Source organism: Myotis yumanensis, unplaced genomic scaffold (assembly GCF_028538775.1).
Source record: "Myotis yumanensis isolate MYYU_CA2020_CCGP unplaced genomic scaffold, mMyoYum1.0.hap1 SCAF_5, whole genome shotgun sequence".
NCBI classification, from domain to species: domain Eukaryota; kingdom Metazoa; phylum Chordata; class Mammalia; order Chiroptera; family Vespertilionidae; genus Myotis; species Myotis yumanensis.
The window spans coordinates 2,889,640-2,906,251 of record NW_027223756.1 but is presented as its reverse complement, the minus strand read 5'-3'; the positions used below and the strand labels follow the sequence as shown (position 1 = coordinate 2,906,251).

Genomic DNA, 16,612 nt, shown 5'->3' with positions numbered 1-16,612 from the left:
ATGGGGTGCAGGCTCAGGACAAGTCCCTGTGGCCTGAACGGAGTCAGGACTGACCAGACCCTTCCGCAGGAGACCCTGGGGGTCAGCTGCTTGATAGTGTGAAAATGTGATTTCAGACTGGAAGTCACTCTCCAACATAAAAAACAAAACCACCACGTGACGCTTCCTAACACATTCATCTTGTTTTAAAGCACCTCCTATGGGTACTGAGCTAGAGTTAGCCTCTTGTAAGACTTGATATATCATAGTCACTGAGCTTAACAAACCACACTAAACTAACCCCCACATTTTTTTAAAAAAATATATTTTTTACAGAGAGGAAGGGAGAGGGACAGAGAATCAGAAACATCGATGAGAGAGAAACATCGATCAGCTGCCTCCTGCACACCCCCCACTGGGGATGTGCCCGCAACCAAGGTACATGCCCTTGACTAGAATCAAACCTGGGACCCTTCAGTCCGCAGGCCGACGCTCTATCCACTGAGCCAAACCAGTCAGGGCAACCCCCACATTTTTATGTTCATTTGGATAAATAACTAAACATAAAGGCCTTCCCTGAAGCAAGATACTTGTATTTGTGTCTGATGCACGTTTGCCCATGATAGACGCAAAGCATTTTCTTTTTAATTTTAATAATATATTTTATTTAACCAAACATATCCACAATAGGAGGAATGACACATATCCAACACCCCAGTGTTTTATCCCTAGGTTTGAAGTCAGAAAGAACTAAGGTTTGTAAAAAAAGTTGTAAAAAATCTCTGCTTTATTATACTAGCTCACATGACTTTTACTAACTTCCCTCTGCACTTGTAATTTTCATAGTGATTCAAATAATAGCTGCTGATAGTAAGTGGAATGAGTTAGAAACTCACTGTGATCTGCTCTTCAATTTGTATCTAATTTTTTACTGAATTAGATAAGCCATGTGAACACGTGGCTCCCTCTTGTGGTCAAAGCGAACCTCACATGCACAGGCTAATGGGGCTGGCTTCATGCCTCACCTATTCCCCCAAATTAAGTAGCTACATTAAAATTACCCTGAATTGCCTGGCCAGCGTGGCTCAGTGGTTGAGCATTGACCTATGAACCAGGAAGTCACAGTTCGATACCCAGTCAGGGCACATGCCCAGGTTGTGGGCTCGACCCCCAGTGAGAGGTGTGCAGGAGGCAGCCAATCAATGATTCTCTCTCATCATTGATGTTTCTCTCTCTCTCTCTCTCTCTCCCTTCCTCTCTGAAATCAATAAAAATTTATTGAGTTATTGACAAATGAAAATATTTTTAAATGATAAAGTAAAATAAAAAGACCCTGAATTACTAATGTGACTAAATACACACCATCCAGGCAGTAGTGTCCCAACCTCTGGGGATGGCTTCAGCTGCCCACCCCCAGAGGGAGGCGAGGATGGCCCATCGACATTTGCGCAGGTCAATAAAGGCCATTTTATTAGGGATTCTCAACAAGAACATCAACCAGACTCCCTTTCTTCGGTCACGCCAACAGCCAAGTCAAAGTACTGGGAGCGTGTAAAAGGCGGTGCGCTATTTGCACTGAGAAAGAAGGGGCCTCTATGGGATGGAAGCCCCACAGTCTCTTACTCACCTGGGCAGCTAGGTCCCTTGGCCTGAAGGAGTCTCATCTACAGTGACGTAGGCATTTTCATGCCCTTCTCCGATCCCCCTTCCTCCTCCCAACACACTAAACCCAAAGCCACCATCTGTTACGCATCTGAAGAGCGAAGGGCAAAACTCACACGTCATCAAGGTCAGGTCTGAAAGCCGAGCCCAAGTATTTTACCAGTTTTGTGGTCCAAAGACAGACTCGCTGCTCCCTAAAGCAAGCTGACAGGAAAACAGTGTCGCTTTTTGGCATAATAGTCACCATATTAAATGATGCAAATGTTAGAAAACAAAGTGGGTGATTCTGATCTTCTGGGCCCTTTTTAGACAGTGTGACAAATGCAGGGAGTAAGGAGAGAGTACGTTCAACCCAAACGCAGATGCTCCTGGACGTAAAATGGGGTTACCTCCATAAACGTGTCCAAAGTTAAAAATATTTTAAGTCAAACACGCATCTAATACCGCACTGTAGAGTGTCGGCTGTTTACTCCTGATCATGGGGCTGACCCTGGGCTGCACTTGCTGCCGCTGTCCAGCATTAGGAGCAAGTAATGTAAGCATATCACTAACCCAGGAAAAGATCCAAGATGCAAAATATGCCTGACCAGTATGACTCAGTAGTTGAGTGTCGACCTATGAATCAGGAGGTTCGGTTCCGTTCGATTCTGGGTCAAGGCACATGCCCGGATTGCAGGCTCAATCCCCAGTAGGGGGCATGCAGGAGGCAGCTGATCAATGATTCTCTCATCGATGTTTCTATCGCTCTCTCCCTCTTCCTTCTTCTCTGAAACCAATAAAGAGATATTTTCTTAAAAAAAATAATAGAACTGTTAAAAGAAAGAAGAGAAAGAAAGATGCAAAATTCGAACACCTATTACTTTCGAAACACCATAAAATCAAAAGATCGTAAGTGAAGCACTTAAGCCAGGGACCATCTGTGCACAGTATTTACATGGGACCAAAGGGAGTCTGGCTGATGTTCTTGTTGAGAATCCCTAATATAAGGGAAAAGGAGAAGCAGATTCTAACAGAAACTCAAAATGTTTAAACGTTTTACATACATACACACACACACACACACACACACGTATATATATAATGATTTCAGAAAGGAAGGGAGAGGGAGAGCGATAGAAACATCAGTGATGAGAGAGAATCATTGATTGGCTGCCTCCTGCACACCTCCTACTGGGGATTGAGCCTGCAACCCCGGCATGTGCCCTTGAATGGAATCGAATCTGGGGCCCTTCAGTCCGCAGGCTGATGCTCTATCCACTGAGCCAAATTGGCCAGGGCTGTTTAAATGTTTTTAAAGCCATGTATTGCCAAACCTTGATCTCACAGTGGAGCAGGAAATGTGAACGATAACTTGACAATGAGCCCTCCCTGCCACTCCCCTGGATGCAGGGAGCAGAATCCTGCTCCTATTTATAAAATCAACGGTCATAAGAATGATCTATTTAAATGCAAGAGTTGCTAAGTTTTTTATTCTCTGTAGGCCTGCAACCTCATAATTGCTTCAAGACCTCAGCCCTCCTTCCAATGTTAAAAAAGAAATTATGATTTCCAAATGAAAATAACTAAGTCCAAGATTTTGTTTCTAAATTTAAAATGAATGTGCTGTTTAATCCTTAAGAGCAGAAAAGAAAATGCATATAAACTTAAGAACTTCTTAAACAAGCTTCCCTTAGTTTTCACTGCCAAAACGACACAACTGAAATATTTCAAATGAGTGATTCCTTTTATAACTCAACCATGAAACAATTTATCAAAATATCTTATTTCTGTACTAATTGCCTCAAAAAGAAAAATGTTCACTGACCCAGAACATTCCATCTAGACAGGAACTGGACACAACACAGCACCAAAGGGAAACATTTCAGCGAAGTATTCGTGTACTAAGGAATTAATGTGAAGAAAAAGTTACTGTGACCTTTCCCCCAAAATTGCTTTTAGAAAAAAAGCAGACCTTACTCTAATATAACTACATGAAAAACTTTTCAAATTTATGCATTTAGCATTTGAAGCCAAATGGGAAGTCCCTGGTTTTTCTTTGCAATTAGTTGAAAAGTTATATACTTGCAATTTATAAACCAAAAGAAGTAAAATGAGTCATGGAAAGTTCTATCCCAACGGAGCAGACTTAGTTAAAAAAAAATAAAATAGGTAGGATGGTGGGGGAGAAAGGCTTGACAAAACAGCTCTCATTTTAAAACACTGAAATGTGTCCTCATCTCATTTCCCAACCCGTCTGATTTCACCGGGGCGTCCGCCGGGCAGGGCTTGAATTGCTCAATAAGACGCTGTCCTTTCGGACCGGCTGGCGATTGTTCCCTCACGAGGACTCTCACTTTGGGACTCAGAGCACCACCCCAAGGACCACACAGCGATGACTTCATCCATCCCCGGAGGCCGGGAGCTGAGATCCCAGGAGCTTCACATGGTTATCCGAGCTCTGCTCCGGCCTCCAATCTGGCCCCGGCCTCCAATCTGGCCCCGGCGCTAACAGACTTGGACGCACTCGGAAGGCAGCATTAATGAACAGACAGGGTGAGCCGAGACTATACACATAAAACTCGACACTTATTGTGCTTAAGAACAGATTTTATTTATCATTTTCCCAAAACACTAAAATAGCACATGGCATGGCATCTAGCACACAATATAGACTGATATATGCAATCCATCATCCCGGAAATGGCTGTCTGGCTTTGGGACGCCTTAAAAATTTACACTCCCAAGTGACCTTTATCCAAGTTATCAACACACAACAACACAGGAGCGACCTCAGGGAAACCTTCGCCAAGAGGCGCCTCCACTCCTAGAAGCCGCAGGGAAACACGAGGTGCCTCTCTGCCTGGGTCTCACGCTCACTTCCGTTTCAGGTGACGCTGCTAGGGTTCCCGGTGTGAGAAAGGGTTATTCTAAAGGTGAGCTTGATGTTGCAACTTTCACTGTACGGCCTCCATTAAAATTTCATGTCAAGTGGGAGGAGAGGAAGGCGAGAAAAGAAATCAAATTTTTCTCCCGACCAAAATGATTCTACAAAATGCAGCAATGCTAACAGCACATCATCAACTCAGCAAGGCCTCGAGCAGGTGGAGGGCCCGGCGTCACAAACACCCGCTTCCAGGAGATGGTCAGCCAGCCCAGGAGACAGCGTCCGGGACAGGAGCCCTTCGGATGGGTGATGGTGTGTAAGGGACTTTATGTTACATCTTTACGGTCTAATCTGACAATGATGCAGGTTATGAACCTGTTCTCCCCGAAACGGTCTCCCAATCCTGAACGGCTTGCAAGCACAATTTAAAACACGCTCAGAAATGTTCTTCCACGTCACCAGCTTTCCACGAGTTTCAGTCCCACTCGCTGAAGTCTGTCAGGACACAGAAACCAGGGCAGGAACCTCGCGGCTGCACTGTTCGCATCAGGCAGACTGGAAAGAAATCATCCTAGGACAACTTGTAAAGGAATCTCACTATTTTTATTGTGCAGCTTGTACCTTAACCACGGCATCATGGCTTTGCTGCTTCAGAAGCCTGCACAGCCGAGGTGCCGGCGCCGCGGCAGGTCCGCGGAGGTCCGGGGTGCGCTCTGTCTGCTCGGGCAGTGCGGGCTCTGAGTGCCCGGGAAACGCGCTGCCATCTCTGGGAGTACTTCAAGCCGCGCGTGCAGCACTGTGGACGGGACCGAATACCGGCCAGGCGGTTCCGACTCAGAGCCTCGCCCCTCCAGAAGAGCCCTCGGTGCGCCCGCAGAGATGCCCGTTCCTGACCACAAGCCGCATGGCAGTCCTGCCCCCCCAGGCTCTCCTCTGTGGCACCGGCCTCTGTGGCTGTTGGTGGCCCTGGGCCCGCCTCCCAGCCAGTCCCTCACCAGGGCCGCCTCGACACCACAGGACACGCCAGCAAAACACCCCTCCGCAGGAGCAAAGAACAGATCCACAGTCTGGCCCTGAGCCGCCGTGGAAGCCGAATTTCTTCTTAATGATTCTTTCAAATATGCAAGCACTTTGGTGCCACTGTGAAGCCAGGCCTCACTCAGGTCACTTTTCATTTCCAATGATAATGTCTCATTTTGTAAATTTCCATGAACATCACCCGCAGGCTGCTTCGCCCAGGAAGGGACGCCTGGTGGGCGAGGGCTCTCCTCTGTTCGAAGGCTACACGGTCGCTTGGCCGAGTCCCCGGGCGGCACTTCCTCGAGGCAGGTGCCCACAGTCCCTGTCCCGTCCCTCATGCTGCGTTTCTGCGGCGGGGGCCCCAGGACACGCCCGTGCCAGTCGGTGGAAAGTCGTCAATGGATCTCGATATGAACCTGGAACAGACAACCACATTGAAGTGTCACAGTGACGAGGAGTCCAAGAGAGTCACACACAGCTATTTCCTAACAAGCAGGAAGGCCTCTCGTACACGAGCCCTACTTTTGATGGAAAACAGGATGACAACCTGCCAATGAAAGATTACAATGAGAAGAACAGCACTGCATTCACATAGCTTCCGAACAACACTTAAACATAACCCTGGGTTTGTTTTTGCACAGCAGCAGTTGTTTGTGTTGGTTTAATAAAGTGCCCTCTCTGTGACCAGGATGGAACTGGACGAGGCCATGGCGCCGCCAAGGACTTCCCTGCAGGGTCCCAATGAGATGACGCTCAGAGCTCCGCTGGGATGAGCCACTCCCAGGAGTGGAAGCGACTTTACTTTTGGGTCCGGTGTTGACCAAGCCCTCCCACTGCTGTGACACGGACAAAGCCCACGAGCAAACAGTCGAGAAGCAACACCACAAGCACCCAATTCAGAGGCAAGGCTGTCACCGCGAGAGAAGCAGCTGCAGCGAGAGTGGCCGGCTATGGGCGTGGAGCGACGGAGGCAGGAAGCTAACTAACCCTGGGGAACTAGGGGGCTCTTTGGGCTGTAAGACTGCCTCCGTGTGCGAATGGTTTTAGAAATGGAAGGAGAGCACAGGGAGAAGAAAACAGCCTCTGGTGGAGGCTGGAGCAGAAGGCACAGGGCTAAGGATGGGGAGCCAACCAGGGAGGCACAGCCACTGGCACCAGGAGCCTGGACGGCCTCTGCAGGGGGTGGGGAGACACGGGGTCCCAGCCGCGTGCTAGGTTGCGTTTAAGATGAATTACTCTGGCGGCAGTGCGGTGGGTAGACGGGAAAGGAACCGCATGAGGCCAATCAGGAGGCTGTGCCAACAGCGCAGGGAAAACGACGGCGTCGGGCTGTGAGAGCAACGAGGAGAGAAAGTATTTCTTTAAAGGTAGTGGCTGACCCGATGTAAAGAGGGTGAGATAACCCAGAGGTTTCTTCTGACTTTCAATTCTGGGTCATGAGGGGCCATTAACTGAAAGTGGGGAGGCGTTCAGATAGGGACACACTGAGAGCTGGACTGGGGCTTCGCTGAGCAGCTAAATTAAGAGACCTCATCTCGCCCTAGCAGGTGGCCCAGTGGATAGAGCGTCAGCCTAAGGACCAAAGGGTTCCGGTTCGATTCCGGTCACGTACCTTGTTTGCAAGCTCCTCCCTGGCACAGGCCCTGGTCAGGGCTCGTGCAGGAGGCAACCAATCAATGTGTTTCTCTCATATCAATGTTTCTCTCTGTCTTTCCCTCTCTCTTCCACTCTCCCTAAAAATCAATGGAAAAATATCCTTGGATGAGGATTAACAAAAATAAATAAATAAATACATACATCCTATCCTATCCCATATAATAAAAGGCTAATATGCAAATCGACCGAACAGCAGAACTACCAGTCGCTATAACGCACACTGACCACCACGGGGCAGACGCTCAATGCAGGAACTGCCCCCTGGTGGTTAGTGCGCTCCCACAGGAGGAGCACTGTCCAGCCAGAAGCCGGCTCAAGGCTGGCGGTGCCTCCACAGCAGTGCTAAGAATGTCCGACTCCCTGGCGGGGCTAAGCTGTCAGTGGACATCCCCTTAGGGCTCCCGGACTGCGAGAGGGCACAGGCCAGGCTGAGGGGGAACACCCCCCACCTCAGTGCACAAATCTTGTGCACCGGGCCTCTAATAAATATATAATAAGATAAAGACCTCATCTCAGAGATGTCAGAGCTGGAGGATGGCACTCTGAGGCCAGCCTTGGGAAGCAGTATCGGACGTGGACAGAACATGGTCATGCTGAGGGCACAAGGCCAGGATCTCTGAGACCTAAAGACCATAGAGACCAGAGCCACCAGGGAGGGAGACGCCAACTGCACTGAGTGATCAAAAAGAGGGGTTTTACACACGTGTGTTCCCTGCACAAACAGCTTAGTGAGCTCCAGGTAAACCTCGAAAACTACACACAACCTTCCAGCCATCATGGGGTGAACCCACCTCAAGGCATGGGAGACTATATCAGAACACCTCTGCTTAGTTCATTTCTATCTCACCCCCTTTTAACTTTTTCTATGCTTTATAATATATGCCATATTTTGGTAGAGCAAAATATATAGTTTATAAATAGTATATATAAATAGGGTGTCCCCCAAAAAAGTATACACACCTAAATTGATGTTTTTCAGATTTAACCCACTGGAATTATTAATGGGAGCCAGAGTGTATATACATTTTTTGGAGCACCCTGTAACAGCTGAAAGCACAATTTTGAAAACGAGACATATTTTAACAAGCACTGCCTTTATCATTATGCAGTGTGTGTATACATTTCTTGGGGACACCCTATATATATCTGTGGGGCATGCACAAAACTTTCTGCTAGCAGTGTGACCATACTCTATATACAACTGGAAAATATAAAGCAATATACAAATGTAAGGTGCAATCTTTTTTAAGTTGAGATATAAATGACATAACATTCTATTAGCTTCAGGTGTACAACATTCTGTATCTGTATATATTGCAAAATGATCACCACAATCAACATACATCATTGTAGTTATAGGTGTGGTTTTTTTGTTCTTGTGATGAGAACTTTTAAGAGGTGCAATTCTTTTTTATTTTAATATGTTTTTATTTATTTCAGAGAGGAAGGGACAAAGAGAGAGCGCCATTGATCAGCTGCCTCCTGCATGCCTATTACTGGGGATCGAGCCCGAAATTAGGGCATGTGCCCTGACCGGTGACTTCTTAGTGCATGGGATGATGCTCAACCACTGAGCCACACCAGCCAGGGCAAGAGGTGCAATTCTTTTTTTTTTTTAATATATTTTTATTGATGTCAGAGAGGAAGGGAGAGAGAGAGACAGAGATAGAAATATCCATGATGAGAGAGAATCATTGATTGGCTGCCTCCTGCACACCCCCTATGGGGATAGAGCCCACAACCCAGGCATGTGCTCTTGACCAGAATCAAACCCCGGCCCCTTCAGTCTGTAGGCTGACTCTCTATCACTGAGCCAAATCAGCTACGGCAAGAGGTACAATTCTTGTAAGTGTGAATTCTGTCTACAACTCAAAACAATACTTTCAAAATTTACCAAGTCAAATATAATTAACTTCTCTTGACGGACTCTCTCAAATTAACTTCCAAACTATATAATGTCAAATCTTACATTTAGTTTACTAATTTGAAATACACTAAGACTGAACATTTTCCTGAAATGGAAGCATTCCCTAATATGCCTTTAATACATTTTAATATAGGTTTTAAAAATTCTTAAGAAAAGCAGGTCATTTAATATAGGCCAACTCCCAGGAAAATTAGTTTCTAACCACTTCTATTATGTCCTTGTACAAGGACTTAGTACTGTTCAGAAGATGAAGTATTCCCAGAATTGTGTTAAAATGTTTTAAATAAGGCACCATTCATGGAATCAATAAAGTAATGATGTATTTAATAAGGATAGAATAAGTTTTTTGCTGAAGATCTTCTAGTTCTTCAGTGAGTTGTTATAAACTCTGCACTTAATTCTATTAACAAAAGCTTCAGCTCAGTGAAGACATTTGGCTCTGAGCCCTCCACCAGCCAGCTCTTCTGACATTAGGCTGTTACACACACTACTTCTATCTTGAGAGACAGGAATAACTTTCATACAATTTCCAGACAAGTCATTTGTAAAGCATTTTTTTGTGTTTATTTCACTATATTACACATATGTTGGTACATCATGTTGTAGCAAATAAAGCACACATGATCATGTAATAAACTCTCCTTGGCCCCAGCTATGCCATCATCTCTCACTCCCGTGTTACGCCTATCTATATATATAAAAGCCTAAGCAACCGAACGACCAGTCGACCGGTCGCTATGATGCACACTGTCCACCAGAAGGCAGACGCTCAATGCAGGAGCTGCACTCTGGTGGTCAGTGAGTTCCCACAGCCAACCTCCTGCAGCCCTGATCAGCCCTGATCGCCGGCCAGGCCTAGGGACCCCACCTGTGCACGAATTCATGCACCAGGCCTCTAGTAACATAATAAGCAGCATAAATCATGGCACACAAACTTATCCCCCAAAACTGAGCCACTAGAATGAAGGGAGGAGTCTATTTTAAAGCTCAAGACAGTATGATTCAGGAAAATAAAGAGCCGGACTGTGAGTAGACTCCTGAACTAGTTCTCTTCCCCTCCTCCCTCCCCCAAAATATATGGCAAAGGTTGAAAATGGAGCCAGAAGCTGGAGCGGGTGAGGCGCACAGAGAACAAGACCGTCTGGTGTGTCCAGGATCCTCGGTGCAGCCACGAGAAGTCACCTTCCACAAAAATCCCTGCCAGCTAGAGGCAGTGGCCACTGGTGACAATAGCCTGACCCACTTAGGCAGCTGCTGCCCTCTTGGACTGCCGTCACCTTCCCTTCCCAGACCTGAGCTATTAATGGCCTCAGGAACCTGATGGTCTGGATACTAAAAATATCCTGGCCTCCAAGCTTCTGAAATCCAGCCGGTAAGGCTGCTCCCAAAGGGGCCTGGGAGGAGGCACAGCCACACGACAGGGGCTGCTCAGCCAGGTCGATGACAACGGGCTCGGAGCAGGGTCCCATCTGTGATGGCGCGCAAACACACGGCAAGACCATCCCCACCTCCTCGGCTTTCAGGCGTGACCATCATTCATTCCCCTGAACACCCTTGCGCTCATGACTGAATGATCAGACCAGGGCGTGGCTGAAACGGATTCCTCCAACTGCTCCCAGCTTCGGGGCGAAGCAGGAAGGACTCCGTCCTGTCTGCAAGCTGAATCATGACCACAGGAAGCACTGCAGCACCGATTCCTGCCGCTCTAGTCACTCAGCATCACAGCGGCCCTCAAGGAGCCAGCTGTGCAGCCTCCTGAGCCACCACCCGGTTCCTCATTCTATCACCTGGTGCCAAAGGTACGGGGCCCACACCTCCGAGGCCAGCTGCCCCGCTGGGGACTCTGGGCCACGCCCTTTCCTCCGAACGTGGAGGACTCAATGTGTGAAAGAGCACCCGCATCTTTTCTGACCGGCACCCCAGAGCATCCAATAAACAGCAGCGATTGTGGCCACCCCGAGTGCTAGGGAGGAGTGACGATGCTGCTGAGGGGATCTGTAAGGCAGAGGACGGAGAGGTGACCACCGGATGAGGACATGGACGTGTCCGCCTTTTCGTGGGTAACTGGCCATCTGTAGCCATTAATAGCTCAGGTTAGGGAAGGGAAAGTGAGAACTGTCTTTTCAAATCCTTTGGTGGTGTTTGAATTGGGTTGTTTTTATTGTTGTTGAGCTGAGTTCTTTCTATATCCTGGATGTTAATTCTTATCAGATATATCGTTTGCAAATACTTTTTCCCATCTCTGAGTTGTCTTTTTCACTCTCTTGATAGTGTCCTTTGATGCACAAACATTTTTAATTTTGATGAAGTCTAATTTTTTTTGTTGTTGTTGCCTCTGCTTTTGGCAAGAAATCACTGCCAAATTCAGTATCATGATTTCCCCCTACGTTTTCTTCCCGAAGAGTTTTACAGTTTTGGTTCTTATGGTTAGGTCTTTAATCCATTTTGAGTAAATTTTTATATAAGGTATAAGGTTAGGGCCCACTTTAAACTTGTTTTGCTTTTTTAAAAAAATATATTTTTTTTATTGATTTAAGAAAGGAAGAGGGAGAGAGATGGAAACATCAATAATGAGAGAAAATCATTCATCAGCTGCTGCCTGCACGCCTCACTAGGGATTGAGCCCACAACCCAGGCATGTGCCCTGACCAAGAATTGAACCGTGACCTCCTGGTTCATAAGTAGACGCTCAACCACTGAACCACGCTGGCTGTGCTAAACGTGCTTTTCTTTACATATGGTGGGTATGTTTTAACATAAGCACATATCGATCTGACTCATACACTCTAATATCTGCCCACACTTGTAAGACTTTAAAAACCTGCCCTGACCGGGCAGCTCAGTTGGTTAGTGTTGCCCTGGCACACCAAAGTTGCAGGTTCGATCCCCGGTCAAGGCACATACAATAATGGACCAATGAATGCATAAATCAGTGGAACAACAAATCCATGTTTCTCTCTCTCTCTCTCTAAAGTCAATTAAAAAACCCCAAACTCGTCCAACTGGTGTGGCTCAGTGGCTGAGTGTCTACCTATGAACCAGGAGGTCAGGGTTCAATTCCCAGTCAGGGCACATGCCTGGTTGCGGGCTCAATCCCCAGTGTGGGGCGTGCAGGAGGTAGCCGATCAATGATTCTCTCTCATCACTGATGTTTCTATCGTTCTCTCCCACTTCCTTCCTCTCTGAAATCAATAAAAATATTTTTTAAAAATATTAAATAAACTTGAGTCAAGGATACAGGTGTTCACTGTAGCCCTCTTTCATATTTTACTAGGTTGAAAGTGTTTCAGTTTATGAAGAGTGCTTAAAGCATTCAGTTGACAGAAAAGACTACATAGTATTTCTATGCTTCTTATATGTTTGGTATTTATCATCCCAAAGTATATAATTGTTCACTATCTCAGAAGCCAGAACAAACTGTTTAACGGAGCTCCTGCTTTTGACTTGGTCGATTAAGCTTCTGCAAAGCTTTTAAGCTTTTATAATGTTTTCTTAATCGTCTATAATTTCCCCCAGTTCTCTTCTAGAAACCTGATGGAAATCGAGCAACAGAATAAAATTCATGTCAGACTGCAACTGACCCTGGGACGAGGGTTTGGAATCTTTATGAATTTTTGAAGTTGTTCAGTCCTAAGGTCATTTCGTCAGAGTGGAAGCCAAAGTCCTTCCAATGCCTATAGGACACCACGTGAGCTTCCCCTAAACTTCAGTCTGAGTCTCCTGCCACTTCTTTTTCTAAAAACATACCTGTATTGATTTCAGAGAGAAAGGGAGAGGAAGAGAGAGCTAGAAACATCATTGATCAGCTGCCTCCTGCACACCCCGCTACTGGGGATTGAACCTGAAACCCAGGCATGTGCCCTGACCGGGATTCAAACTGTGACCTCCTCGTTCATATGTCGACACTAAACCACTGAGCCACACTATGGGGGTTCCTGCCACCTCCTTCCTCAATGACCAGCTGCCTACTGCTCCGGAACACGAGGCTTGCGCCAGCTAGAGGGCCTTCTCTGTGCAAAGCGCAGTACTCTTCTAACCCAGACATTTCTGAGGCTAAGAGCCTCACCTCCTTCAAAGTTTTGCTCAAATGCAATCTTATCAATGACACTCCCTCTGACTGCTTCCCCATCCTCACCTGCCTTCCTGGACTATTTTCCTGACTGGAATGAATGAATGTGGTTTTCAAGTGATAGGTAAGCACTGAAACATATGAGCTATGGACTTAGACAGTCATTCAGAAAAAGAAGACTATGAGGAGCAGTTAGAAACAGAATGAGAAGAGGGAGGGGCCGAAGGAAGGGGCTCAGGCCTGGTGAGCACAGGGCAGAGCGGCTGACGGTGGCGTCGTAGGAGCACAAGGACACTTGACAATGCAGTTTGACAGCTATCATCAACCTGCACATGCCTTCTGCTCTCCAACTGTTCTTCTTTATTCCCTCTGTTAGTAGTTATACGAATCTGGGTGAGCTGGGGCTGAGACACTTGATTCTTCCAGCAGGCACATAACTGAGGTGTCGGCAGGGCTGATCAATTACAATGGGCTCTCAGTACAGTTTCCTACCTTGCTTTTACTACACTTAGTAGTTTGTATGAATTCTCAGTTTTTTTACTGCCATGTATTTCAGATTTTGTACAAGCAAGCAGGATGCTAATGGCTCTAGATTAAGGCTGCTTACACACAGTATTTTAAGATCTTAACCCTTCCCGGTTTATAAAACATTTTGCAACTGTTTTCTCATTTAATCATCTTTCACAGTAAAGAGATGTCAACCTCCTTAAAATGTGCCGCTGCCCTCCAAATAAGCTGGGGGTTCTAAGTGAACATGGGGGGAATGGAGTCCTTTGTTCCTTGTTGCTTGCAAAACAGATCCCAGCGCCCGGGGAATGGAGAGGACGGGTACAGTGTTCTGAGTAGAAGGAAAGTGGTGAGCCAGGGCTGTCCCCTTTCCTCAGGTTCTATTTTCTGTTGCACTTCCCTTTAGCAGAGGCCAGAACAATTAAACCCTCAAATCAGGTACGATAGTGATTTTCCGCAAATGAACAGAAACCCTAAACCTGCAGGGGAATTTAAAGTAGCAGATGTAACTATTACAGTCAAAAAGAGACACCCCACTCCCACCGTCCCCCTCGGTACGTGACATGGCTGCTGCTGCACTTGATCAAGCCGAGATCACCCCTAAAATCCCCACCCTGTTCTTAGCCCTTCCCTGAGGTCCCTGGCCACCACCTTGTGTGCACCCCCACCCCCACTCACCCCTGACCCGACGACAAAGGCCCACGGTGGACTCGGGGAGCGTTCAGCTCCCATGATTCACTAAAGCTGCGCTGCACCTGGACTGTTACGGGGCCTCAAGTCCACCAAGCGACCTCCGATGGGCTTTGGGGACTGGTGCGCCGAGCTCTCCTGACTGCCCACACCACTGGAACAGAGCCAATCTCCCTCCTTCGAAATGCACTTACCCTCAATCATTAGCCTGTCGGTTCCTAGTTATGAAATGTGTATTGGAATGACCTTTGCAGATTATTTCCCTGCCCTACAAACAATGAGAGATTTGGATTCCTTATTGCATCTGAAACAAACAAGCCTGCAGCGCTCTTGCAATGAAGAGCGCAGGTGCAAGATCCCATCAACAGGGCTGGTGATCACCAAGGTCCTCTCTGAGAAGAGAGCTGAAGAGGGAAAAGGTACAGGCACGCAAAAAGCCGGGGAAGAGCACTCGAGGCGGCAAAAAACTGCCAATGTCCTGGGGCCGGGGTGGGCTTGGCGCAGCCAGATGGTAGATGGGAAAGTGTGAAAAAGAATAGTGAGCAAGAAACAAGCTAGGTGATCGTCTAGAAAGAGGAAGAGAAGTCAGACCTGCATTCTGTGTGCAATGCAAAGTTCTGTGTGGTTTTGTGTTTTTTTGTTTTTCTGTGAAGAATGACATGACCTTCCACCTGGAGGAACACAGATGGGAGGCGGAGTGATCGTCCAGGTGAGTGGCCACGGCGGCCCGGACTAGGCAGGTGGTCATAAACATCGGTGCACAAGAGAGAAAGGCGATTTTTTTAATGGTACAAAACTAATTCTCAACATCATGTACCGAGTTTTCTTTTACAGTCACGTATGACAGCACACTTAGAAAGGAGTAATTCTCAATCGACTTCTCGTCCCACTAGATCAGTGGTTCTCAACCTTGGCTGCACATTAGAATCACCTGGGAATCGTTTTAAAATCCTGATTTCTGGGCCTCATCCTCCGCCCCCCGCCTCTCCGCGGGCCCGCGCCCCGGCAGCAGGCCCTTAGCCGAGGCCAGCGCTCCAGCCCCCGCCCCCCGCCGCCCCCGCCCCCGCCCCCCGCCTGTTTGCAGAACGGGGACAACAATGCCCGCAGCGGGGCTTCCTCCCGCGGGTGGCAGGAGAAATGCACGGCGCTAGGCACGCTCTCCGCATGCAGACCCGCAGCCGCGACGGCATCTCCGTCGCCCGGGGCGAGGGGGGCGGACCGGCGCGCGGGGAGGGTCGGGGGCGAGGGGCCGGCGGGCGCGGCTCACCCACCTGCAGGCGGACGTTGAGCATCATGGATGCCACGATGTAGAGGTAGGGGAAGTTGATGCGCAGCCGCCAGGCCAGGTCGAAGAAGATGAGCAGCGTGCGGGTCAGCCCCTTGCAGAAGACCCCATAGGAGCGGGCGGCGGCCGAGCGCGAGAGGCGGACAGCCAGGCCCGACAGAGCCGCCGCCATATAGACCCCGCGCCCGCCGCCGGCCCGCCGCGCACTGCCCGGCCGCGAACCCGAGCCGCCCGGCGCTCGGAAGCCCGCCGCCCGCCCTCGAACAGGCCCCGCGTCGCCCCCGGGCCTCCGCCCCGGCCGCTGGCCCGCGCTCGGCGCGCTGAGGGAGCGAGGGAGGCGGCGGCGAGGCGGCCGGCGGGCGGGCCGCGGGGAGGGGAGTCCGCGCGTCACCCTGTGGGAAGCGCCACGGGGAGACACCGCCCGCTCCGGGCCCGGCCGCCCCGCCTGACGTCACAATGCCCTGCCGCGCCTGCGCGCCACGGCCCCGCCCCAGGCCCCGCCCCCGGTCACCTTCCCGCAGGTGAGACGCGCATGCGCAGGCGGTGTCTCCGGGAGGGCGGCTGGTGCGCTGGCTGCGGCCGCCCCCTACTGGCGAGCCAGAAAATAAAAACAAAGGGAGGCGGGGACGCGTGAACTGGAATTGGAGAGCACACAACTCTGAACGCACTTAATGCCCTGTATGCTTAAAAAAGCACTAGAAGGGTAAATTTTATGTTAGGTACGTCTTCACACAACTATGAAAAGCAAACAAAGCGAAGCTTCTTGGGGCCAACGGACAGAACATTCTATCCGTAGATCGCTTGTGGTCCCAGCCATTCCCATTCAGTGTCCACTTATATAAAGTTTGATTTTTCATCATTTTGATATTAGTTAAAGCCCCTGATGTGAAAAGTAAAAATATTGAAACTTCCAAAACGTCTGCTGTTCTGGGTCTTTGGGGAAGGGGTTGACAG

The 16,612-nt window shown here is 48.5% G+C and overlaps 1 protein-coding gene across 1 annotated transcript; it reads right to left on the bottom strand.

The window, feature by feature from the left end:
- Nucleotides 1-5,838: 5,838 nt before the first annotated feature.
- SMIM10L3 (small integral membrane protein 10 like 3) lies at nucleotides 5,839-16,029 on the bottom strand. The gene is made up of 2 exons (XM_070417062.1): nucleotides 15,645-16,029; nucleotides 5,839-5,940 (listed from the first exon to the last, which is right to left on the bottom strand). The coding sequence occupies exons 1-2, from the start codon at nucleotides 15,828-15,830 to the stop codon at nucleotides 5,920-5,922; spliced, it is 207 nt and encodes a 68-aa protein (XP_070273163.1). The 5' UTR covers nucleotides 15,831-16,029; the 3' UTR covers nucleotides 5,839-5,919.
- Between the last annotated feature and the right edge of the window lie 583 nt (nucleotides 16,030-16,612).